The sequence below is a fragment of the Malus sylvestris genome, chromosome 7 (genome assembly GCF_916048215.2).
Source record: "Malus sylvestris chromosome 7, drMalSylv7.2, whole genome shotgun sequence".
Classification (NCBI taxonomy): Eukaryota; Viridiplantae; Streptophyta; class Magnoliopsida; order Rosales; family Rosaceae; genus Malus; species Malus sylvestris.
In genome coordinates, this window is record NC_062266.1 from 29,206,750 (window position 1) to 29,232,425 (window position 25,676).

General features: G+C 34.7%; 2 protein-coding genes across 2 annotated transcripts in view; one reads left to right on the forward strand and one right to left on the reverse strand.

The window, feature by feature from the left end:
- LOC126629094 (clathrin light chain 2-like) overlaps nucleotides 1-25,676 on the forward strand; it is a 58,244-nt gene that overhangs the window by 22,244 nt on the left and 10,324 nt on the right. The window lies entirely within an intron of this gene.
- Nucleotides 1-25,676, reverse strand: part of LOC126628860 (putative receptor-like protein kinase At3g47110) — a 40,767-nt gene that overhangs the window by 13,300 nt on the left and 1,791 nt on the right. Inside the window, exons 2-3 of the mRNA XM_050298727.1 lie at nucleotides 24,770-25,660; nucleotides 24,135-24,649 (exon numbers count right to left, since the gene is read on the reverse strand). Coding sequence (XP_050154684.1) covers nucleotides 24,234-24,649; nucleotides 24,770-25,660 — 1,307 coding nt within the window. The 3' untranslated portion in view covers nucleotides 24,135-24,233. The remainder of the gene's footprint in view (nucleotides 1-24,134; nucleotides 24,650-24,769; nucleotides 25,661-25,676) is intronic.

The window sequence follows — 25,676 nt, forward strand, 5'->3', positions numbered from 1 at the left end:
AGGAGTAGCCAAAATTGAAGGAAATATGAGAGAAAATCGGTTCCGGTGGTTTGGACATGTGCAAAGAAGGCCTACTGACACTCCGGTTCGAAAATGTGACTACAGGACAGAGGTTCAGGGCCGAAGGGGTAGAGGAAGACCTAGGAAAACTTTGGAAGAGACCCTAAGAAAAGACTTGAGTACTTGGATCTAACGGAGGACATGACACAAAACCGAGCGCAATGGCGTTCTAGGATTCATATAGCCGACCCCACTTAGTGGGAAAAGGCTTTGTTGTTGTTGTTGTTGTTGTTGTTGTAATTGTCTATTTTACCCTATTGCATAATTACTATTAAGTACAAAATGAAATTAATAATAAAACTCAAATTTATCAATAAACCCAAACACTATAATTAAACCCTACGATCAAATTTATCTTCCCACTATTGCACTTGTGTAATTGAATTAATATTCATCCTCTATAACTTTGCAAGAGCTCGGGGTTCATATGTGTTAACGGAACGGCTGCCAGAAGCATCCAAATGTGTCACATTGCAGGGATTAAAGGGGATTCATGCAGATTCTATGGCAGTTGACCTTGAAGAATCATCCGCAATGGATGTAGACAATGAGAATGGAATACCTAAGAAAAGGTATTTCTTTCCCTCACTAACATACAAAATCCTATATTTATGTAAATGAAAAACATGTTGACTACAAGGTTAGAGCAGATGAAGGATGTTTATGGAGGGGAGAGAGTGGGATACAGATTACTTTATTGTTGTCCTTCGTAATTGACTAGCTTTATTTTCGTGTAGTCTCCTTTGTTTTCCTAAATAACTTGTTTTTGTTATCATAAATTAATAAATTGTTTCGACATTGTGTGACATGCCATTCAAGTGTATTTAACTTGTCTTCTTAACTTTTGCAGTGAACTGAGTGGTGGGAGGACAAGTAATGTTTATAATGTAGGTGAAAAAGAGCAATGGTGTCTTTCAACTTTAGGCTATCTCAAGGCGTTCTCGAGGCAATATGCTTCCGAGGTAAAATACAGTGTCGCTTCTCTTGTTCTTTTTGCGACCTCCCTCTTTTGATTGTTTTCCTTTTGACCCTCCCCCTCCCGTTTCTGGTATGATTTTTGTTTTCTTTGGATTTTTGGGTGAAGTTTTACAGACATGCTTAATATTCTTTACTACTGAATCTCTGACCTTGTATATTATGTACCTGGCAGATTTGGCCTCACATGGAGAAATTGGATGTTGAGGTTCTAACCGAAGACGTGCATCCTCTTATTGGGAAATCAGTTTATTGTGGTCTTCGTCGAGAAACTGATGGGTTGTGAAACTTCAAACTTATCACCCCCGTTCCCTCTTTTCTTTTTTCCAAGCAAACAACAACACATGTACGGTGATGAGGTAACCTTTATCTTCTAAAAATCATATGGGTGTAAAAATAAATCCACATATTGAATTGGGTTTATAAGGGTATATTAGGTTTCAAATTTGGATTTAAAGAGATATTAATAGTTTATTAAAAATCAAATGGGTGTAAAGAGTAGGTTAGGTGTAGAAGTAAGTTAGATGAATTTAAATAAAATTTCCCAATTTAATTTGACATATACCAAAACCCAAAACCAGCTGATTCACTATTCACAACCACAGTTTGCTTCCCGTTTTGCCCCTGTTAAATTTGATTTATTACTTCTCTGCCACACTCTGAGAAAATATATATTCGTTTTATTTTTTGTTCTTTTCTCTTCTCTCTTCCCCCTCTCGCTCCTCACCGACTCCGACTTACCGTTCGAACGAGAAACCCAAAAATCGACGTTTTCTGACGGCTGCCACTGCAACCACAACAATTCGACTCAAGAGAGTGCTAACAACAACAACATTCGAGCTTTGCGTGCTCGAATCTACCCTCCACCGAAGAGTTCCATAAGCCCAGCTTGCGGTGTTTATTTTGCCGGCCAATTTCAGGCCTTTCCGACCTTTTTTGGGTCGGAGAGGGTAATATTTTTCCTCTACACCCTCGAATTATCTTAGATTGTGAGCTAATCGGAGTCTGCAAATTTTTCCACGGCACCACCATTCCATCCGCGACGTTTTCCAAAACCCGCTTGACGGAAGGGAAGCAATTTATCGTACGCTAGATCCCAAAAATTTCTTTAAAAATATCCCTTTTCCGATTTTGGAATTTTGATGGTGTTTGTGTAACGTTGCAGGTGATTGCCAAAGAATCTCTCTTCTGACTGCACAGGTACGAAAACAATAGTCCTGACATCAGTGATACAAATCCTTGCTAATTTGTCGTCATGGTTAAGATTATTGTTTCAATCGGGTTGTGTTTTTGTCATAAGGAGGATTTCCGCAGGGTGAGAGAGGAATTGGCTGAAACTCATAAACCAATCATGGGTGGAATTGAACGTTAGGAGCAAAACTATTTTTCATTAGATAAGGAGTGAGCAATGTTGAATGCTATCAGTTCTTATATGATGCCTTGACATGAAAACATAAATATTGACGAGAATTGCACGTCTATTGCATGAAATCATTTATTTTCATCCTATTTTGCGTGTTTAGGGAACTTGAATGAATGGTCAAACTATACCATCGTATGCATTGGCATTGAACCGTGCGCATGCATCCCTAATTCGCCGCCGGTGGACGTTAGCCTTTTCTCCTCCCCCTTCAGTACTCATGTGAGTCTGTGACTCAAGTCTAACACTTAATCTTCTGTTTGGAAATGCCTCTGTTTTTTTACTTGCTGAAAACGCCTCTGTCAAATTTAAATGCACTCATTTAGTCACTCACATGGTATCTGAGAGCAGATGAAAAAAGAGGAAATAGGGATTATATATGTAAACTCTCTGTCTTAGCTTTGCTTATATGTCCCCCATTTGTTTTCTTATACGTCAATATTAGATGTGAATATTAGAACAATGGCAATAGAACTGCCAATCCAAATCCACCTATTTGCACGTCATGAGACTAATTAGAATTAGCTATCTTACGGATGTGTTGATTAAAAAAAGTCTAGCCAATTTTTAGCATGTTTAAGTAGTAGTAATTAAACTCAAAAGATGCTCGAGTGCTTGAATTTCTAACAATGTTCCATTAGAGGATCAAGCATTGTAACTTAATGCTGCCTCATTGGGTTGTCAGCTTTTGTATGGATGCAATTAGTAGAAATTACGTTTTCATTGCTACGAACAGTTTTGTTTTCATTGATGTCTGGAAAGATTTGAGAAAACAGGATGAATTGTGTAAGAATGTATGTCTAAAATTACAAGTTTTCTTCATGCATGTGTTTTTCTTTCTTCCTAGCTATCTATCTGTTGTCTGAGGTTTCAATTACATTCACACGATATTTTAACGGACTGTGCCAGAAGAACATCTTTTTGGCAACGATGAAGAAAGAAGAGTGAAGTCCTGAGGAACAATTTGAAAGTTGGGACATGAAAAGCAAAAATATTTTGGTGTGTATTATATCTATATGAACAGCTTAGTCTCCAACTTTTTTTGCTATGTACTGTGTTCTGCAAACACCTATCTTTTATTCCTTAATGAACATAAGGATGTAAATAGAGTTTGATATGGATGTAAATGGATTTTAACATATTCTACACGTTTAACACAATTAAAAATCTACGGCATCGCGCAGGTTCAATTGCTAGTATATACTACAATAACAAGTGTGTAAACAATCAATGTAAACAACAAAGAAAGTAAGAAAGACTGACAAATTTGAAGACTGGACAAGCACAAACTTAGTAAAGCAAAATATTAAACAGACAGAACACTAAACTTAAATAGACATCCAAGCAAGCGCAAAGATGATCTTACAAAGATCATTCACAAACCATACAATAAAAGCAACTGCAAAAATATTAAAACCGACAGACCACTCCACGCAAACTACTGTCCAAGTTTCATGGCAGTTGAAATAATGATGACAAGCTATTATTTCTCACTACATGGGCCTTGATCAGAGAAGCTCACTTGGCATCTGATTCCAGTTAGCATGTCCCTTATTAGACTCAATTCAGCGACCACATTGCTCATGTCTTTTCGCTCCCTCGGCATCGCTACAGAACAAGCCACTCCCACTCTTGCAATGGAAGTCAAGCACCCCACAACCCTTTTTCTTTGATCATTTGGGGTATGATTCCCCCTGTTACTTCTGGGATTAGTACTGCTTTTGCTTTCTTCTATTTGAACAAGTAGTGGATCACATATTTCTTCCACATGTCCTGGTAGAGCCGTTATAACAAAATTGTGCAGGTCCATACCACCTTTAAACATGTCATCTGTCGGCCTCTTGCCAGTTAACATCTCCAACAACAGTATTCCGTAGCTATACACATCGCCATATGTTGACAGCTCACCTCCCATTCCATACTCTTTAAGTTATATGCACAAAAACATAGCTTTGTTCTTATATGTGACTTCAAAAAACTCATGCTATATACAAAACCATACTGGAAGCACAAATAAAATATATACAAAAGAAAATTTACCTGGGGGAGTATAGCCTATGGTGCCTTTTATGACATTGGAACTGCTATCGTGCAAAGGAGATGGGCAAGAAGCATCCCGGAGGTACCTTGCTAAACCAAAATCACCAACACAAGCAGTCATGTCACTGTCTAGCAAAATGTTGATGGGCTTTATATCACAATGAACTATTGGCATGTGGGAGTGGTTGTGCAAATAATCCAGAGCGCATGCTACATCGATGGCAATGTTAACTCTTTGAGTGAGATTCAGATTCTTTGGCAGATTGGCTGGCCTATCTACTCCTTGAGCTGATATGTGCAGCCACTCATCTAGGCTTCCATTCACCATGAACTCATACACCAGGGCTTTGAAATCGTTTCCTTGAAAATCAATGCTTGAACAAGCAGTCAGTAGTTTGACAAGATTTCGATGCCTAATGTTTTTCCCTGCTTCGCATTCATATATGAAACTTTTAGAAGCTCTTGAAGTTTGAAGATTGAGTACTTTCACCGCAACATCTCTTTCTTCAAGCTGATTGAGAACTCCCTTGTACACGGACCCGAAACTTCCAAAACCAATCAGATTCTAAGCAGAGAACCCATCAGTTGCTTTGAGGAGATCTCCATAGGACAATTTCAAGAGTGAAACCCCCAGTGATGATCCTGAAGTTGACTTAAGCACTCTAGCCTTTCTTGATCGATAAAGAAGTGCAAGTAACAACACCAAGACCAAGCCGACAACCCCACAGGAAACTGAGATAATTAAGTTCAGCTTAGGAGATAACCCACGCTTTGATTGCTTGGAGATGCATTTAGGCAATCTTAAGTGAGGTATACCTCCACAAAGCCGTGTGTTTCCCACAACGGTTACCGCACTTGCATTCTTAAAAACTCCTTGGATTGGTACTGCACCTTCAAAATCGTTAAATGAAAGGTTCAAATTCTGCAAGAAGGGGAAACTCCCCAAGTAGTTGGGAATTATGCCAGACAAGTTGTTGCGAGAGAGGTCAAAATCTTCAAGTCCTCTCAAAGAGCTCAAGGATTTAGGAATTGTCCCCTGCAATAAATTTTCTCTCAGAGACAGAGTTGTCAAACTTGTGCAACTCCCTAAGTTTTGTGGAATCTCACCAGATAACTTGTTTTCAGAAACAGCCAAGACAACAAGATGCTGTAAGTTACCTACTTCCATGGGAATGGATTCAGTAAGTTGGTTTCCAGATAGATCCAAGTAAGCAGGTAAATTGATGACTTGTTTTGGAATTGGACCGCTAAGATTGTTGTGGGAAAGATCCAAATATAACATAAACCTGCAGTCTCCGAGACTTTGTGGTATGCTGCCTTGTAACTGGTTTGACTCAAGATACAAAGTGCTTAATGAAGTAAGATTTCCTAGAGATGATGGAACATTACCTGACAATTCATTTGAATCTAGAAGTAGGTCATAAAGCTTATTCAGTTTACATATTGAACTTGGTATAGTGCCTGCCAATAAATTTGTAGAAAAGTCTAGTCTCTCCAAGTTGATAATATTTCCAATCCCGACAGGAATGTTTCCACGTATCTGATTCTCATAAAAAAATATTTCCTTGAGCTTTGTTGAGAGATTGCTGATAGATTCATACAGCACTCCTCCAAAATTATTCACGCCAGCAGATAAACGTTCTAAATTGGTGCAATTAACTAGAGAAGAGATGAAATCCAAGTCACCTTCCTCATTATTTCCAAGATTGTTCTCCTCAAGTGATAACCAAAACAAATTTGACAGACGTGCCAGACTAGGCACTTTTCCAGTAAACTTATTGGATGAGATATCAAATACTGAAAGGTTTGAGGCATTGGAGATTGAAGCTGGTACTGGTCCAGTGAATTGGTTGGTACGGAAAACAAAGGTTTTGAGGTTTGGAAATATGGTGTGGCCCAAGCCAGGGGGAAGAGTTCCATGAAGGTTGTTTTGAAACATAGAAATGACTTTAATTGACGAGAGGTTGAATATGGAGGGGGGGATGGTACCATTCAAGTTATTTGCAGACAATGAAAAACGCATTAAGCTTTTCAATTGGCCAAGGCTATTTGGAATACCTCCATGAAGATTATTTTGGAATGCAGTTAGCCACCAAAGAGAAGAAAGATTCCCAAAAGAAGGTGGGATTTTCCCATAAAAATTGTTCTTGGCAAAACTAAGTACCTGAAGCTTGGATAATGAGGCAATTTCAATTGGAAGCTCGCCACTAAGAGTGTTGCCAGATAAACCAAGGTATTGGAGGTTAGAGCAACGTGATACGTTGAATGGAATATGACCACTGAAGGAGTTGTTGTCAAGGCGTAGTCTTTCCAAGCGGAACAAACGACCAATTTCTGGAGGGATGGTGTGGCTGAAGCTATTGTTTGCGAGGTATAAAGCCCTCAAAAAGCTCAAGTTTCCAATGTGGGGAGATAGGTGGCCTGCCAGCTCGCTTGATTGGAGGTCGAGCACTGTAACTCTCTGGTGTCTGCGGCCACAAGTAATGCCTGGCCAATGACAGAAGTGGAGGGATTCATTCCAAGAGCTAAGGATGCCCAGGGTATCAGTCATGATTTCAGTTTTGAAGGCAAGCAAGGAAAGCCTATCCACCTGATTTCCCGCTAAACGCGAGACGGAGGCAGAGCTAAAAAGAAAGAGAAGAAAGAGTGGTTGCACGAAAGTAAACCAAATGCTAATATGAATACTTGAGAACTCCATTTTAGCTGGGCTGCAAAATGAAGCTCTGGATATTTAACCTTGGGTAATCGTAAGTTGACGCATAGAAAGGAGTCAATTTTAGCGTGCCAATTGGGTTGCACGGCTGGTTTCTGTGTGCATGCCGTGGTTGACGGGTTGGGGAACACAACTTTGGCACTCGCAATAATTCTTAATTCAAATATACTCATCTTATCAAATTTTTCATACAATATTTGTGTCACCTCTCAAATAGAGGAAGGGTATATGTGGATCTCATCTCTGTCAAAAATGCTAATTTTACCACATTTGTACCATCATTTGTATTCTCTATCTAATAGAGATGAAACCCATATGTATTGGTGGACCAACTTTTATTAAAAAGGCAATAGAAATAATAGTACAAATATATGGTAAATGTTACATTACTCTAAGTAACTTACACATTGGTTTTTGACAAAAAAAAAAAGACTTGGACTTATCGTAAAAAGCTTTTACGTTAGAATTATCATAAAAAGCAGAAAGTAAAACATAAAGACTCACTAGCTAGTTTTCTACCGTATTGGAAGGTTCATGCAAAGTAGGTAAGCTAGAAAAAGTGCCCGTAAGTAGGCAAGACTAGAAAAAGTGCCCAGATGTTGCCGCGGGTCTTTAAAAAAATATATCAATATAGAAAATAGAGGTCTCTTATGCTGTGAGTTTCAAAACTGTATGGAACATGTAAAATTTGTAAATGTATATATACCCTTTAAGGAAAGGGATCCTCATTTTTTTTTGAAAAATGGGGACATCCTCTTGACCGTTAGATCTAGCTGTAATGAAATTGTGTAGTTGAGATTACATCACAGGTCACAGGATCTCAACCACATAATTTCATTAAAACCAAATCTAATGGTAGTGTCCCCTTTTTTTTTTTGAAAAATGGGAATTCATTCCCTTAAAGGGTTCCTATATATACATATACATATATATATATATATAAAAAATAGCGATACTATTTACATACATGTGGAATGTAGGAAGGAAATTAGTCCCTTAGTTCTGAATCAAGATCACTACTTCCAAAATACAATTTCAAGAACCATTTCCCTACAGTTGAACATCAAGAAGACCACTAATTATGAAAAACAGATTAAATTTCTCTCCATATTAAAAAGCAAGCAAGCAAAGAGACCAAGGATGTGGTTTCTATTACCGCTAGGATTGGCTTGTAAGGGCTTGTCCACTGTGTTCTGAATATTGGTCTCCACTGTAACCACCTTTGAGAACTTTTCTGTAGATAATTCCACTGTAAAAAGAAATCCATGTTAGAATGCGTTTCTATTCATAACACGTTTAATACCTTTTAGTGGACCATGATAGGGATTTTAATGTTGTATAATTGATAGCAGTATGTACTTTTGGTAGATAATTTGTAATCAGATTGCAAAATATTGGGATGTCTAGTTCCCGCAGGAGTGTGTTATCCTTAGCAGAGAAGATACTTTTTGATATTTCGTAATTGCCCAGATGAAATCATGGCTAATGCCTCACACATCTGTCATAAAAAAAAAATCTTAAACACAAAGATTCATCATTATAGCCTAAATTTACATCGCATTATCATATCGGAACAGACAAAGGTACTCAAACTCAAGTGTCCCACATGCTGACCTCCAACAAACCAATCAAAACAAAAGATGCATAAAAGGGTCTCGAGTTTTGCCAAATACACCACAATGAAGATGGTTTACCCAAATGAAGGAATAGACCATCTTCATAGAAAACTCATGCCACCTCTCTACGAAGCTTTGCTGGCTCTCTGTGTTTTCTCACCTGCAAATAAGACCCAATGCGCAAAGGCATTTCACCCATGAAATTCTAAATCCAGAAACATCTAAAAACAGAGAACAAAGAACCGAGAAAACCATGTGTGCGGGCTTGCGTGTTTTTCTGGTATATTTTATCAAACAGGTGATAGGCACTGAACAAAAGATACATATGAATGTAAATGTTGTCTGTAAACTCAAATGGAACGCGTAAAATTACACTCTTAACATGGTTTGGCAATTTTTTTTCATTAAGTGATTTCAAATTCAATAATCAGAACATAGTAGAAGAAATACGAAAAATTACAGTTAGAAGTCACACATCAGTTAAAGAGTTGAAAAATAAGCAAACTTGCTTAGACCATCTCCAACCCTTGGGCTAAAAGCCAAATTTTTTAGCCCGGAAAATTTAGCTTTTAGCCCAGAAACATCTTTTTTGCTCCAACCCTTCTACCCTAAAATTTTAGCCCGGAATTATTAAAGAATGAAATTAGCCTAAATTTTTTTCTTAAATCAATTTTTTTTTAAAAAATAAATATGTAGATTATTGTAAGATCATCTCCAACCCTGGGCTAAAAGCCAAATTACCCCCCAAACACTCTCCAACCCATGCTAAAATTTTAGGCTAAATGTCAAATGCTATTTCTGGGCCAAATACCCCCCAGCTTTCCCCCCGGGCTAAATGCGAAATGTTTATCGGAATTTAAATTTTTTTAGATCAAAATGTTCATAAAATTAATTTACAATAATCTACATATTTATTTTAAAAAAAAAAATTGATTTAAGAAAAAAATTTAGGCTAATTTCATTCTTTAATAATTCCGGGCTAAAATTTTAGGGTAGAAGGGTTGGAGCAGAAAAGATGTTTCTGGGCTAAAAGCTAAATTTTCCGGGCTAAAAAATTTGGCTTTTAGCCCAAGGGTTGGAGATGGTCTAAATTAATTTTATGAACATTTTGATCTAAAAAAATTTAAATTCCGATAAACATTTCACATTTAGCCCGGGGGGAAAGCTGGGGGGTATTTGGCCCAGAAATAGCATTTGGCATTTAGCCTAAAATTTTAGCATGGGTTGGAGAGTGTTTGGGGGGGGTAATTTGGCTTTTAGCCCAGGGTTGGAGATGGTCTTAGGGAACTATATTTACACCTACAGGATAATAAATATAGCAAGCTAGTACTGATGAAATACTCGAAAAAGGCAAAATTCGTTTTCATTTCTTCCCAATATTAAAAAACTAAATATAAAAATCGATCCGCTTTGAACCCAGAAATTTGAAACCAAACTCTCACCAAGGAAAGTACCAAAACTCTGAAAATTTTAACCCTTAGAGTTCATTCTTGTTATAAAAAATAAAATAAAATAAAATAAGTAATACTAGTATACTACCCAAAACCATAAAGTGCAGAAAACAGCATTATATGAAAAATGAAGAACTGATTGATTCCCACGTATTCAAAAAATTACAAATTTGGTTCAACAAAATCCCAAAAGGGAGAAGCAAAAATGAAGAACTGATTTTCATATCCACAAACGCAAAAATTTAAAATGTTTTTCTGAAAACATTACGGAAGATATTTTAAGACGTGGCCTCTGACTTGTGTGGTACCTAAAATTACAATTTGTTTTATAACTTTCATTAGAGAAAAAGCCCAAACTCCTTTAATCCAATCATAATTACACATTGCAAGCATTTGATTCATATCATTAATCAGCATTAATCATAACCCAATCATGATTCATGGAATCCCAACATCAAAATCAAATGAAATGCCACTAGTACTACGGTCTAATGGTATTCCTCTTCACATGTTAGTGAGAGGTCTTAGGTTCGATTCTCGCCAAAGGCGAATTTGAACCACATTATTATTAGCCAATTGTGAGGCTAAGCCCACCTCCTCCCCATAGTGTAGACAATATCGATTGTTCAAAAAACAATTCAAATGGAATTATACTATAATAACATTAACAACAGTTAACTTTTGAATCTACATACACATTTTCAAGTATCATGTCCCATGTTTCTTGATCATTGCAAATTTGCAACTACCAAAATCCAGAGGACCTCTCAAGCTTATGCATCGCCATATGGTGCACTATAAAAAACATGTAAACTGAACAATTAATCACAATAAACGCTACATTCTCAGTAAAAGTTCACCATATGGTAAAAGATGATCTTTCAAATTTGGAATGCAAGTTGGTAAACAACAATATCATAGGCAATCATTATATAGTGTCCACAATATTAGGAATAAATGTGCATCCAGATGTTTGTTAATGTATCTCTAAGTAGACGGTTAATTTAGTTCAAGTCTACTTTATCAATTTGCCGCTGAACTTTATGATCACTGTCACTCGAACTATTTTAATTTAGCATATTTACTCCCTCTCCGTTAAATTTCTACACATTCCACCCATGTCAATGATAAAACGCTGCAGTAGCTCCAATTACCTGTGCACAACGCCCTAAAATTTTCTCTCAGTAAGGTTTAAGTAATCAGGCATTTAAAAAATAAGGCTTATTATACAAAATGGTCCATGAGATTTGCATAATCAATAGAAATGGTCCCTGAGATTATCCACTATCCATGATTTTGGTCCTTCCGTTAAACACTCATTGGGCAATTTTCAAAATTTTGTAACTCAATCGTTTCTTAACCAAATTTGACCCATAATATATCAAAATGAAGATAGGAAAGTGTAGAACAAGATTATACATATTTGGAATCTCAATGATTGCCGGAGATGGCCGGAAAATAGCCTGAAATGTGTAGGGATGAAGCCAAAAATTTCTTCTAGTGAGAGCAACCGAAAACAACTAAGAAAACCTTATTATAGTATGGTTATATGCAATATGATATTAATGATGGTTTCAAATGATGATGTATCACAATTCCAATGTTACAAAAATTTCAATATAATACTGAAAAATGGTAAGGTGATGAGAAAAATATAAGTACATGATAGGCGGGAGAGGATTTTTTTGGTTTGAATGACAGAACAAGAGCATTATTACTATATAATATTTGATATGGAATATAAGTATAATGAATGTACATTGGATATTAAATACATATATTTTCTTCAAAGATAATCCATGTATATTATATAATTGTAGTATGCAAGTAAATAAACAAATTACTTGAGTGGGGGCATGTGCCCCCAATGAGTCTTCATTGGCTCCGTCTATGGAAATGTGACTGGTCCGCAGGAAAATTGAAAAACTTGTTGGAAACTGGGTAAACTTTAAACGTTTCTTCAATGCTCAACGAAATCGAGTGATTCAAAAACGAAAATCATACTTCTCGACGAGGCGAAGAGAATTATATCTTTTCAACGGCTAACTCGTCGTGGTTTCACCGGAAAACTGCTCAAAAGTGGCTAACTCGAAAATGGTTAGCCTAGATACAGACTTCTCAAAGAGCTCAAGGATTTAGGAATTGTCCCCTGCAATGAGTTCCCACTTAGATACAGACTTCTCAAACTTGTGCTACTCCCTAAGCTTTGTGGAATCTCACCAGATAACTTGTTTTCAGAAACATCCAAGAAAACAAGATGTTGTAAGTTACCTACTTCCAAGGGAATGGATTCAGTAAGTTGGTTTCTAGATAGATTCCAGTGAATAGGTAAATTGATGACTTGTTTTGGAATTGGACCGCTAAGATTGTTGTGGGAAAGATCCAAATATATCAATTAACCAAGAAGGAAAAACAATCAATAATGGATATTATACCTATTATAGAGTGACCTGTGCTGATAGGGTGGTTGCCTCGGTCTGAAGTGTCAGCACCTTCCTCTCCTTCTACCTTGCAGCCAATTGCCTATTAGCTAAAATCCTACAAAACCAAAAAGTTAAAAAAACATTAAATTTTCATTCAATTGAATAACATCCGCAAAATAACCCAAAATTCAACACACAAAAAAATAAAAATTAAGAAACCTTTCCCATCAATTGAAAAGAGTAGGTTAGAATTGTCATCCCTAGGAAGGAAGAAGTTGAGGAGGAAACATCGAACCTTGAGAACTTGATCTTCTGGGCAGCGAATCGAGGAGCAGAAGCGGGCTTAAGGGAAGCGAATTAAACTTACGAACCATTGGACCAGATATTGTCAGGCACCAAATGAAGGCCCAGTGAGTCGGCCTAGCCCAACATAAAGAGTGCCGATATTTTTCCTGCGTGAGTTTTGCCTTCGGGAGCATTTCTCTTGGCATTTCGCTCATCATTGCACTTGACTTAATCATGGCCTCGTTGCTCAGCCGGAAGACGACTCGGTCCCGACCACGTCAACTCTCCTGTTCGATGACGACGGTTACCTGGGCTACGACCCCCGACTCTCCTCCCAGCGATTCGACTCCTTCGTCGACTCCGAGTCGCTCAAGGACTCCGCCATCGATTCCCCTATCTTCCACGGCTCCGCCGTAGACGAGGCTTTCGCCACTCAGCCGGCGTCGGAGGCCTTCTCTCCTCCGTCTATCTACGCCGAGTCGAACGGCCAAGGGTTTGATGGAGGGTTTGGCGGGTCCGACGATCCGATTTTGCCGGCTCCGTCTGAGATGCTGCCTGAGGAGGGCTTCGCTCTCAGAGAATGGAGGAGGTAGAGTTTCGAATTCCGATTGTTTGCGATTGAACCGATAGCGCTGTATAGAAATTAAATTTTGACTCTTTTGTGCAATTTAGTTGAAAGTTGTTGGTTTTAATTTGGCTTGATCTTTCTGTTGCTGAGAAATTGGGTGGAAGTTGTTGTTTTGATTTCAGTAATTTTCAAGAATTGCATGCGTGGTGATCAGTAATCGTCTTTCTGATGTCAAATCTTTATGAATTTAACGTGCCGATTGTTCGTATAAGATTGTGGAGCTGAATCGAATCGAAAAAAGATTGATGATTGTTGTCAAATTGTAGTTATTGACTATTTATCAAATTGAACCATTTTAAAAACAGAACTATTTATCAACTGAAGTAGAAAACCACACTTTTTAACCAAAACAAACTGAATTATTTATCAAACTAAAGTAGAAAACCACACTTTTTTTACCAAAATAAACTGAATTATTTATCAAAGTACACTAGACAACCACATTTTTTTACCAGAGCAAACTGAACTATTTATAAAACTGAACAATTTAGCAAACTGAACTATTTATCAAACAGAACAATTTACCAAATTGAACTATTCATCAAAATTGAAGTTGAAAACCACACTTTTTTACCAAAATAAATTGAACTATTTATGAAAGTAAACTAGAAAATCACACTTTTTTACCAAAGCAAACTGAACTATTTAGCAAACTGAACTATTTATCAAACTGAATAATTTAGCAAACTGAAGTATTTATCAAAATTGAAGTAGAAAATCACACTTCTTTACCAAAACAAACTGAACTAGAAAACCACACTTTTTTACCAAAGCAAACTGAAATATTTATCAAACTGAACTATTTAGCAAACTGAACTACAAAACCACACTATTTTACCAAAATAAACTGAACTATTTATCAAACTGAAGTAGAAAACCACACTTTTTAACCAAAACAAACTGAACTATTTATCAAACTAAAGTAGAAAACCACACTTTTTTTTACCAAAATAAACTGAACTACTTATTAAAGTACACTAGACAACCACACTTTTCTACCAGAGCAAACTGAGTTATTTATCAAACTGAATTATTTATCAAAATGAACTATTTAGCAAACTGAACTATTGATCAAAATCGAAATTGAAAACCACACTTTTTTTCCAAAATAAATTGAACTATTTATGAAAGTGAACTATTTAGCAAACTGAACTATTTATCAACCTGAATCATTTAGCAAAATGAATTATTTAGCAAACTGAACTACAAAACCACACTATTTTACCAAAATAAACTGAACTATTTATCAAAGTGAACTAGAAAACCACATTTTTTTACCAAAGCAAAGTGAACTATTTATCAAACTGAATTATTTTACCAAAACAAACTGAACTATTTAGCAAACTGAACCATTTAGCAAACTCAACTATTTAACAAACTGAACTACAAAACCACACTATTTTACCAAAATAAACTGAACTATTTATCAAAATGAACTAGAAAACCACACTTTTTTACCAAAGTAAAGTGAACTATTTATCAAACTGAACTATTTTACCAAAACAAACTGAACTATTTATAAAAGTGAACTAGAAAACCACACTTTTTTACCAAAGTAAATTTAACTATTTATCAAAATAAACTAGAAAACCTACATTTTTTACCAATACAAACTGAACTATTTATCAAACTGAACTATTTATCAAACTGAACTATTTAGCAAACTGAACTATTTATCAAATTGAACCATTTAGCAAACTGAACTATTTAGCAAACTGAACTATTTATCAAGCTGAATCATTTAGCAAACTGAACTATTTAGCAAACTGAACTACAAAACCACACTATTTTACAAAAATAAATTGAACTATTTATCAAAATGAACTAGAAAACCACACTTTTTTACCAAAGCAAAGTGAACTATTTTACCAAAACAAACTGAACTATTTATCAAAATTGAAGAAGAAAACCACACTTTTTTACCAAACCAAACTAAACTATTCAACAAAGTAAACTAGAAAACCACACTTTTTTACCAAAACAAACTGAACTATTTATCAAACTGAAATAGAAAACTACACTTTTTTACCAAAGCAAACTGAACTATTTATCAAACTGAACTATTTAGCAAACTGAACGTTTTATCAAACTGAACCATTTAGCAAACTGAATTATTTATCAAAATTGAAGTAGAAAACCATACTTTTTTACCAAAACAAACTGAACTATTTATCAAAATGAACTAGAAAACCACACTTTTTACCAAAGCAAACTGAACTATATATCAAACTAAACTATTTATCAAACTGAACTATTTAGCATACTGAACTACAAAACCACACTATTTTACCAAAATAAACTGAACTATTTATCAAAGTGAACTAGAAAACTACACTTTTTTACCAAAGCAAAGTGAACTATTTATCAAACTGAACTATTTTACCAAAATAAACTGAACTATTTATCAAAATTAGAGAAGAAAACCACACTTTTTTACCAAAACAAATTGAACTATTTATCAAAGTGAACTAAAAAACCACACTTTTTTACCAAAGCAAACTGAACTAGAAAACCACACTTTTTTTACCAATGCAAACTGAACTATTTAGCAAACTCAACTACAAAATCACACTTTTTTTACCAATGCAAACTGAACTATTTAGCAAACTCAACTACAAAACCACACTATTTTACCAAAATAAACTGAACTATTTATCAAAGTGAACTAGAAATCCACACTTTTTTACCAAAGCAAAGTGAACTATTTATCAAACTGAACTATTTTACCAATACAAACTGAACTATTTATAAAAGTGAACTAGAAAACCACATTTTTTTACCAAAGTAAACTGAACTATTTATCAAAATAAAATAGAAAACCACATTTTTTTACCAAAGCAAACTGAACTATTTATCAAACTGAACTATTTAGCAAACTGAACTATTTATCAAACTGAACTATTTAGCAAACTGAACTACAAAACCACACTATTTTACCAAAATAAACTGAACTATTTATCAAATTGAACTAGAAAACCACACTTTTTTACCAAAGCAAAGTGAAATATTTATCAAACTGAACTATTTTACCAAAACAAACTTAAATATTTATCAAAATTGAAGTAGAAAACCACACTTTTTTACCAAAACAAACTAAACTATTTAAAAAAGTGACCTAGAAAACAAGCTTTTTTACTAAAGCAAACTGAACTATTTATCAAGCTGAACTAGAAAACCATACTTTTTTACCAAAGCAAACTGCACTATTTATCAAACTGAACTATTTATCAAACTGAACCATTTAGCAAACGGAATTATTTATCAAAATTGAAGTAGAAAACCATACTTTTTTACCAAAACAAACTGAACTATTTATCAAAGTGAACTAGAAAACCACACTTTTTTACCAAAGCAAACTGAACTATTTATCAAAGTGAATAAGAAAACCACACTTTTTTACCAAATCAAACTGAACTATTTATCAAACTGAACCATTTAGCAAACTGAACTATTTAGCAAACTGAACTACAAAACCACACTATTTTACCAAAATAAACTGAACTATTTATCAAAGTGAACTAGAAAACTACATTTTTTTACCAAAGCAAAGTGAACTATTTATCAAACTAAATTATTTTACCAAAACAAACTGAACTATTTATCAAAATTGAAGTAGAAAACCACACTTTTTAACCAAAACAAACTGAACAATTTATCAAAGTGAACTAGAAAACCACAATTTTTTACCAAAGCAAACTGAATTATTTATCAAACTGAGACATTTAGCAAACTGAACTATTTATCAAACTGAACAATTTAGCAAACTGAACAATTTATCAAAAGTGAACTAGAAAACCACACTTTTTTACCAAAACAAACTGAACTATTTATCAAAGTGAACTAGAAAACCACACTTTTTTACCAAAGCAAACAGAACTATTTATCAAACTGAACTATTTAGCAAACTGAACTATTTATCAAACTGAACCATTTAGCAAACTGAACTATTTGGCAAACTGAACTACAAAACCACACTATTTTACCAAAATAAATTGAAGTATTTATCAAACTGAACTATTTAGCAAACTAAACTATTTATCAAACGGAACCATTTAGCAACCTGAACTATTTATCAAAATTGAAGTAGAAAACCACACTTTTTTACCAAAACAAACTGAACTATTTATCAAAGTGAACTAGAAAACCACATTTTTTTACCAAAGCAAACTGAACTGAACTATTTAGCAAACTGAACTACAAAACCATACTATTTTACCAAAATAAACTGAACTATTTATCAAAGTTGTGAACCTGAAAACCACACTTTTTTACCAAAGTAAACTGAACTATTTAGCAAACTGAACTATTTGTCAAATTGAACCATTTAGCAAACTGAACTATTTAGCTAACTGAACTACAAAACCACACTATTTTACCAAAATAAAATGTACTATTTATCAAAGTGAACTAGAAAACCACATTTTTTTACCAAAGCAAAGTGAACTATTTATCAAACTGAACTATTTTACCAAAATAAACTGAACTATTTATCAACATTGAAGTAGAAAACCACATTTTTTTACCAAAACAAACTGAACTATTTAACAAAGTGAACTAGAAAACCACACTTTTTTACCAAAGCAAACTAAACTATTTTCAAACTGAACTATTTAGCAAACTGATCTATTTATCAAACTGAACCATTTAGCAAACTGAACTATTTATCAAAATTGAAGTAGAAAACCACACTTTTTTACCAAAACAAACTGAACTATTTATCAAAGTGAACTAGAAAACCACACTTTTTTGCCAAAGCAAAGTGAACTATTTATCAAACTGAACTATTTTACCAAAACAAACTGAACTATTTTTCAAAATTGAAGTAGAAAACCACATTTTTTTACCTAAACGAACTGAAGTATTTAACAAAGTGAACTAGAAAACCACACTTTTTTACAAAAACAAACTGAACTATTTATCAAACTGAACTAGAAAACCACACTTTTTTACCAAAGCAAACTGAACTATTTATCAAACTGATCTATTTATCAAACTAAACCATTTAGCAAACTGAACTATTTATCAAAATTGAAGTAGAAAACCACACTTTTTTACCAAAACAAACTGAACTATTTATCAAAGTGAACTAGAAAACCACACTTTTTTACCAAAGCAAACTGAACTATTTATGAAAGTGAACTAGAAAACCACATTTTTTTACCAAAGCAAATTGAACTATTTAGCAAACTAAACTATTTATCAAACTGAACCATTTAGTAAACTGAACTATTTTGCAAACTGAACTACAAAACCACACTATTTTACCAAAATAAACTAAACTATTTATCAAACTGAACTATTTACCAAACAGAACTATTTATCAAACTGAACCATTTAGCAAACTGAATTATTTATCAAAATTGAAGTGGAAAACCACACTTTTTTACCAAAACAAACTGAATTATTTATCAAAGTGAACTAGAAAACCACATTTTTTTACCAAAGCAAACTGAACTATTTATCAAAGTGAACTAGAAAACCACACTTTTTTACCAAAGCAAACTGAACTATAAGTGAACTAGAAAACCATATTTTTTTACCAAAGCAAACTGAACTATTTATCAAACTGAATTATTTAGCAAACTGAACTATTTATCAAAGTGAACTAGAAATCCACACTTTTTTACCAAAGCAAAGTGAATTATTTATCAAACTGAACTATTTTACCAATACAAACTGAACTATTTATCAAAGTTAAGTAGAAAACCACACTTTTTTACCAAAACAAACTGAACTATTTATCAAAGTGAACTAGAATACCACATTTTTTTACCAAATCAAACTGAACTATTTATCTAACTGAACTAGAAAACCACATTTTTTTACCAAAGCAAACTGAACTATTTATGAAACTGAAGCAAAAAACCACACTTTTTTACCAAAACAAACTGAACTATTTATCAAAGTTAACTAGAAAACACACTTTTGTATGAAAGCAAACTGAACTATTTATCAAAGTGAACTAGAAAACCACATTTTTTTACAAAACAAACTGAACTATTTATCAAACTGAACTATTTAGCAAACTCAACTATTTATCAAACTTAACCATTTAGCAAATTGAACTATTTATCAAACTGAAATAGAAAACCACACTCGTTTGTGAATGCATCCCAGATTTTACTATTTCCTTACATTTCATTTCTATTCACAGATGAAGCAAATTGTAAACTATTTCGTAAACACTGTTTATTAAACTTAAAAATCGTGAACTATTTTGTAAACACTGTCTATTAAACTAAAACACCACCGGATTAGAATGTTGATTATATTTAAGTTATTTAAGCAAAGAAAACAACATATTAGGGCAAGAAAATACTATTTAAAGGTTATAAGAAAACGAGTAGTTATCAAAGTGAAGTAAAAATATACCATTTTGCAGAAACATTGCTATTCGAAGCATGCAAACTTACATATTACTGTAAAATCACCAAAAATATCAGAAATTTTGTGGTACGTACCTCTGTTTTTTCTCTGTTGCTTTTATTTCCCAATTTTTTTGTGTGTTTTCGTCTGGATGCAAATCAGAACTCTGAACTGGAAACATAATTCATTTTTTAGAATCTCAAACATGCAAATGCACATATTTAGTAAATTAAAGTAAGAAATCATCAATAATATCAGAAATTATAGGTTCGTACCTGTGTTTGTCCGATTTCGACTCTGCAAACATACAGTTCGAATGTTTTCAGTTTTTCATCTTCAAATGGAGTTTTTGGGTTGAGAAATTCCGGATTTGATGTGTAGATTATTGTTTGAAAACTTGAATCAAACTTGAAAACGCTTTGAGATCTTCACGTTTGGAGTAATGGAGGTTTCGATTTTTTGGTACGGTGTGAAGGGGTTGGTGAACATTAATGGCGTTGGGAGGGATGATGAATTTTAGTAACTTCGGCTAACAGGCCTGGGTTAGGCTCCGTTAGGGGCAATTTTGGAATATTAATTGTTATGCGGTTTGGGCTTTTTGGTGAGCCCGTGTGTTTTAGTTTTGTAGGGCCTAGGATAAAAGTTTTGTGTCCTTATGATTAAAATTTAAGCCCTTTTCATTAAATAATAGTTTATGGTGGTTTTTCATTAAATAAAAGTTAATTCAAGCCCTTTTCATTAAAGCTCTATTTTTTATATTGTTAATAAGACATACTTTTTTTGGTTTCACACACACTCCTGTTGAATTTTGTTTTTTTGTTTTCGTTTAATTTATTCACTTTGTTGGTCATAGTAAAGAAAAATTTGTGAGAAGCTGATAAGGGTGTGTGAAAATCACTTCCCTAATTGATATTGTTGATTTGTTATTGGGTTAGTGCTATTTGAGGACATCACTACCATAAAAGTGCTATTTGACAACTTCACAACTATATAAGTGCGAATTGATAACTTTTTTTCTGATATTTTTTTTATACATTTACACTGAGAAGCTGGAGAAATAAATTTGGTTGTCAGCTCCCCGATTTTTATATTCGAATCTGAAACCTCTCACTTACTAGTACAGAGTAACACCATTAGTACATAGTACTAAGTATCTTTTTTTGGATATTTTTCGTAAAAATCGAAACTAAGACCTCTCACTTACCAGTGAAGAGGAATATCACTTGATCGTAGTACTAAGTGGCTCTTTTCTTGGATATTTAGATATGAAAATCAAGGAAAACTAGGATTAAATCGGTTTCCAATCCAAATTAACACAATGGTTAAACATATGTTGACACCTCGCTTCCCATTCCATATTGTTTAAGTTATAACCATAAAAAGTAGCTAGGTTCTCATGTGCGACTTCAGAAAACTCATGATATAAACAGAAACATAGTGCAAGCACAAATAATATATATATTACCTGCGGGACTAACTGTTTTCGTGCAAAGGAGATGGGCAAGAAGGGAACCGGATCCCCTCCTGAGCATAGGGTGGGGATCCTCCTGACCAGATCATCCGGCTAATCTCAATAACGTTAGTCCCACATAATAACAAATATGGGACTAGACGAATAGTTATTAGTTCAGTCTAGTCTAGTGATAATTAGTGAGGGCAAACAAACGCCGTCTTAAAGATTAGTAAGAGAATTTTTCTAAGAATTTGATTGATATTTTCCTACAGACAAATCTGGATATGCCTGCTCCCACACCTTGGAGACAAATCTAGCAAAATTTCCTGGAAATGGATTTGAAATCTAAAATAAAATCCCAAAAATAAAGTTTTTCTTTTGAAAAGCCATAACTGAAAAATGTATTACTACTAACCATATAGATTTAAGCCAAAAAAATAAAAATAAAAAATTGATCTCATAAAAATAAACCAAATGCTAATATGAATGCTTGAGAACATTTTAGGGTCTGAATTAGGTTTCACAGCTGGTTTCTGCATGCATGCCGTGGTTGACGGTTTGGGGAACACAACAAACAACTTTGGCACTTGCAATAATTCTTCAAAAATGCTATACACTCTTACTACATTTTCCATATTACATTTGTATCACAACTTTAATAGGATGAGACCACATGTATTGATGGGTCGTACTTCTATTAACAAGGTGTGGTACAAATGTAGTATGAAAAATGTAGTAAGTATATCATTGCTCTTCTTAATTAGCTCTTTAAAAAGCCATGTCGAGCTTGCAGATGTGGTGAAAGAAAATTGAAAAGAAAAAAAAAACACAAATAGAGTTATCATAGATAGCAAAATGTGACTTAGGCGTGAAAACATGGTAAGTGTAGCATCATCCCGGAAAAAAAGTAAAACGTAAAGACTCGCTAGCTAGTTTTTTCTAGCGTAGAGGATGGTTCATGCAAATGGTACATTGGAAAGCCAGCAGTTGCCTTCATATGAGTACTCTCATATAGTTAGTACTCTTGCAAATTGCAATGCATTATGCGACGTTGCAAATACGCTTGTTAAATCGATGTTATCTTGGTACGTCGGCATGTTGTTGACTAGATTGCCCCGTCTATGACTCCATGTCGTCTCATGACATTAACAAGAATAAATAAATCCTTAATAATCATGATGTTATTGTTGATAAGGATGCACACATTTTCTAGTTTCACGCACGCTCCTATTTAACCATGTTTCTTGTTTTCAATTTGTTGGTCATAATAAAGAGAAATGTGTGGGAAATTGATACAGGTGTACGAAAATCACTTCCCTAATTGATATTGTTGATTTGTTATTGGAATAGTGCTATTTGAGAACATCACTACTATAAAAGTGATATTTGATAACTTCACAACTATAAAAGTGCTATTTGATAACTTTTTTTTTGGATGTTTTTTTCTTACAAAATGATACATTTACACTGAGGAGGTGGATAAATGAATCTACCTGGGGTTGTATAGCCTGTGGAGCGTTTTATGACACTGGAATTGTTTTCATGCAAAGGAGATGGGCAAGAAGCATCCCGGAGGTACCGAGAAGTACCACAGAAATGTTTTCGGCTAATCTCATTAACGTTAGTCTCGCATGATAACAAACATGAGACTAGACTAATAGTTAGTCCAATCTAGTTTAGTGATAGTCTGTGAGGGCAAACAAAAGCCCATTACTGCTAGATGACGCAAGGACTTGGGAATTAATAGACATCACAACCTTGTGTCAATAAAAAGAAAATTGGATCAACGCAGTTTTTAGCTTTGATTTGTCAAACTATACCGATATCCACATAATTTCTCAAAGAATTTGATTCATATTTTCCTACATACAAATTTGGATATGCCTGCTCCCACACCTTGGAGACTAATCTAGCAAAATTTCCCACTGCTCCCACACCTTGGTAAGCTCAAAAAGAAAAGGAAGGCACCATGACACCATTAAAGTACTTGGCCTCCTGAACTTACTCTTCATTCTCTCTAGTTAGTTATTTTCTTCAAATGAATTTGATTTTATCGAATTTGGATTGAATTTTTTTCCAGTTGGGGTTGTGGGATGCGAGAAAAATGTTAGTGCGGAATACTCGTCTGATGGTTCACTCTTAAAAAAATAATTTCTTATAGTTAATTCATGTGGAGCCATATAATTGCATTAATGGGACCCCATCAGCACACAAACGAAAAATATTGATGAGATTTTAACGGAATGACTAAGTTGATGTGCGATAGTGAAAGTCAATGACCAAATTTATTGATTTTTGAAACTCATGACCAAATGAGGAGTTAGATCAATGTCAGGGATCATTTGCGATAAAAACCCTTATTTTGTGCAATCCACATGTCATCATTTCATTGGATGTGTGGGTCCCACATTCAAACTAACAGAATAGTTGACGGAATTTTAACGGAATGACCAAATTGATGTGGGATAGTGAATGTCAGGGATGACATTGATTGATTTTGAAAATGCGGGACCAAAATGATGAGTTTGATCAATCTGAGAGACCATTTGTAATAAAAACCAAATTAAAATTGCATAATTAATAAGAACAAGAACCAAACTTGGATTGACAAATTCCAAATTTCCAAGCAAACATAAAGCTGATCTTACTAATTAAGATCATTTACAAAACATACAAAATGAAATTGCAAAACGTGAAAATCCACCTCGTCATCATTCAGAAGATCACCATGCAAAGTTCAAGCACTATCATGGGATTTTATTTAACGATAACATGGTATTATTACTCACTACTTGGATCGTCATCACGAATACTCTCTAGGCATCCTAGTTCCAGTTAGCACATCCCTTATTAGACTCAATTCAGCTACCACATTGCTCATGTCTTTTCGCTCTCTCGGCATCGCTATAGAACAAGCAACTCCTACTCTTGCAATGGAAGTCAAGCACTCCACAACCCTTTTTCTTCGATCATTTGGGGCATGATTCCCTCTATTACTTCTGGGATTAGTACTGCTGCTGCTTTCTTCTATTTGAACAAGTAGTGGATCACATATTTCTTCCACACGTTCTGGTAGAGCCATCATAACAAAATTGTGCAGGTCCATACCACCTTTAAACATGTCATCTGTCGGCCTCTTGCCAGTTAACATCTCCAACAACAGTATTCCGTAGCTATACACGTCACCATATGTTGACACCTCTCCTCCCATTCCATACTCTTAAGTTATATGCACAAAAACACAGCTTTGTTCTTATGTGCGACTTCAAAAAACTCATGCATATCATATACAAAACCATAGTGCAAGCACAAATAAATATATACAAAAAAAAAAATTACCTGGGGGAGTATAGCCTATGGTGCCTTTTATGACATTGGAACTGCTATCATGCAAAGGAGATGGGCAAGAAGCGTCCCGGAGGTACCTTGCTAAACCGAAATCACCAACACAAGCAGTCATGTCACTATCTAACAAAATGTTGCTGGGCTTTATATCACAATGAACTATTGGCATGTGGGAGCGGTTGTGCAAATAATCCAGCGCACACGCTACATCGATAGCAATGCTAACTCTTTGAGTGAGATTCAGGTTCTTTGGCAGATTGGTTGGGCGATCTACTCTTTGAGCTGAAATGTGCAGCCACTCATCTAGGCTTCCATTCACCATGAACTCATATACCAGAGCTTTGAAATCGTTTCCTTGAAAATCAATGCTTGAACAAGCAGTCAATAACTTGACAAGATTTCGATGCCTAATGCTTTTCAAGGCTTCACATTCATTTATGAAACTTCTAAAAGCTCTTGAAGTTTGAAGATTGAGTACTTTCACCGCAACAAATCTTTCTTCAAGCTGATTGATAATTCCCTTGTACACGGATCCAAAACTACCAGCACCGATCAAATTTGAAGCAGAGAACCCATTAGTTGATTTGAGGAGATCTCCATATGACAGTTTCAAGAGTGAAACCCCCAGTGATGATCCTGAAGTTGACTCAAGTGCTCTAGCTTTTCTTGATCGATAAAGAAGCGCAAGTAATAACACCAAGACCAAGCCAACAACCCCACATGAAACTGAGATAATTAAGTTCAGCTTAGGAGATAACCCTCGCTTGGATTGCGTGGAGATGCACTTGGGCAATCTTAAGTGAGGTATACCTCCACAAAGCCGTGTGTTTCCCACAACAGATACTGCACTTGCATTCTTGAAAACTCCTTGGATTGGTACTGCACCTTCAAAATCGTTAAA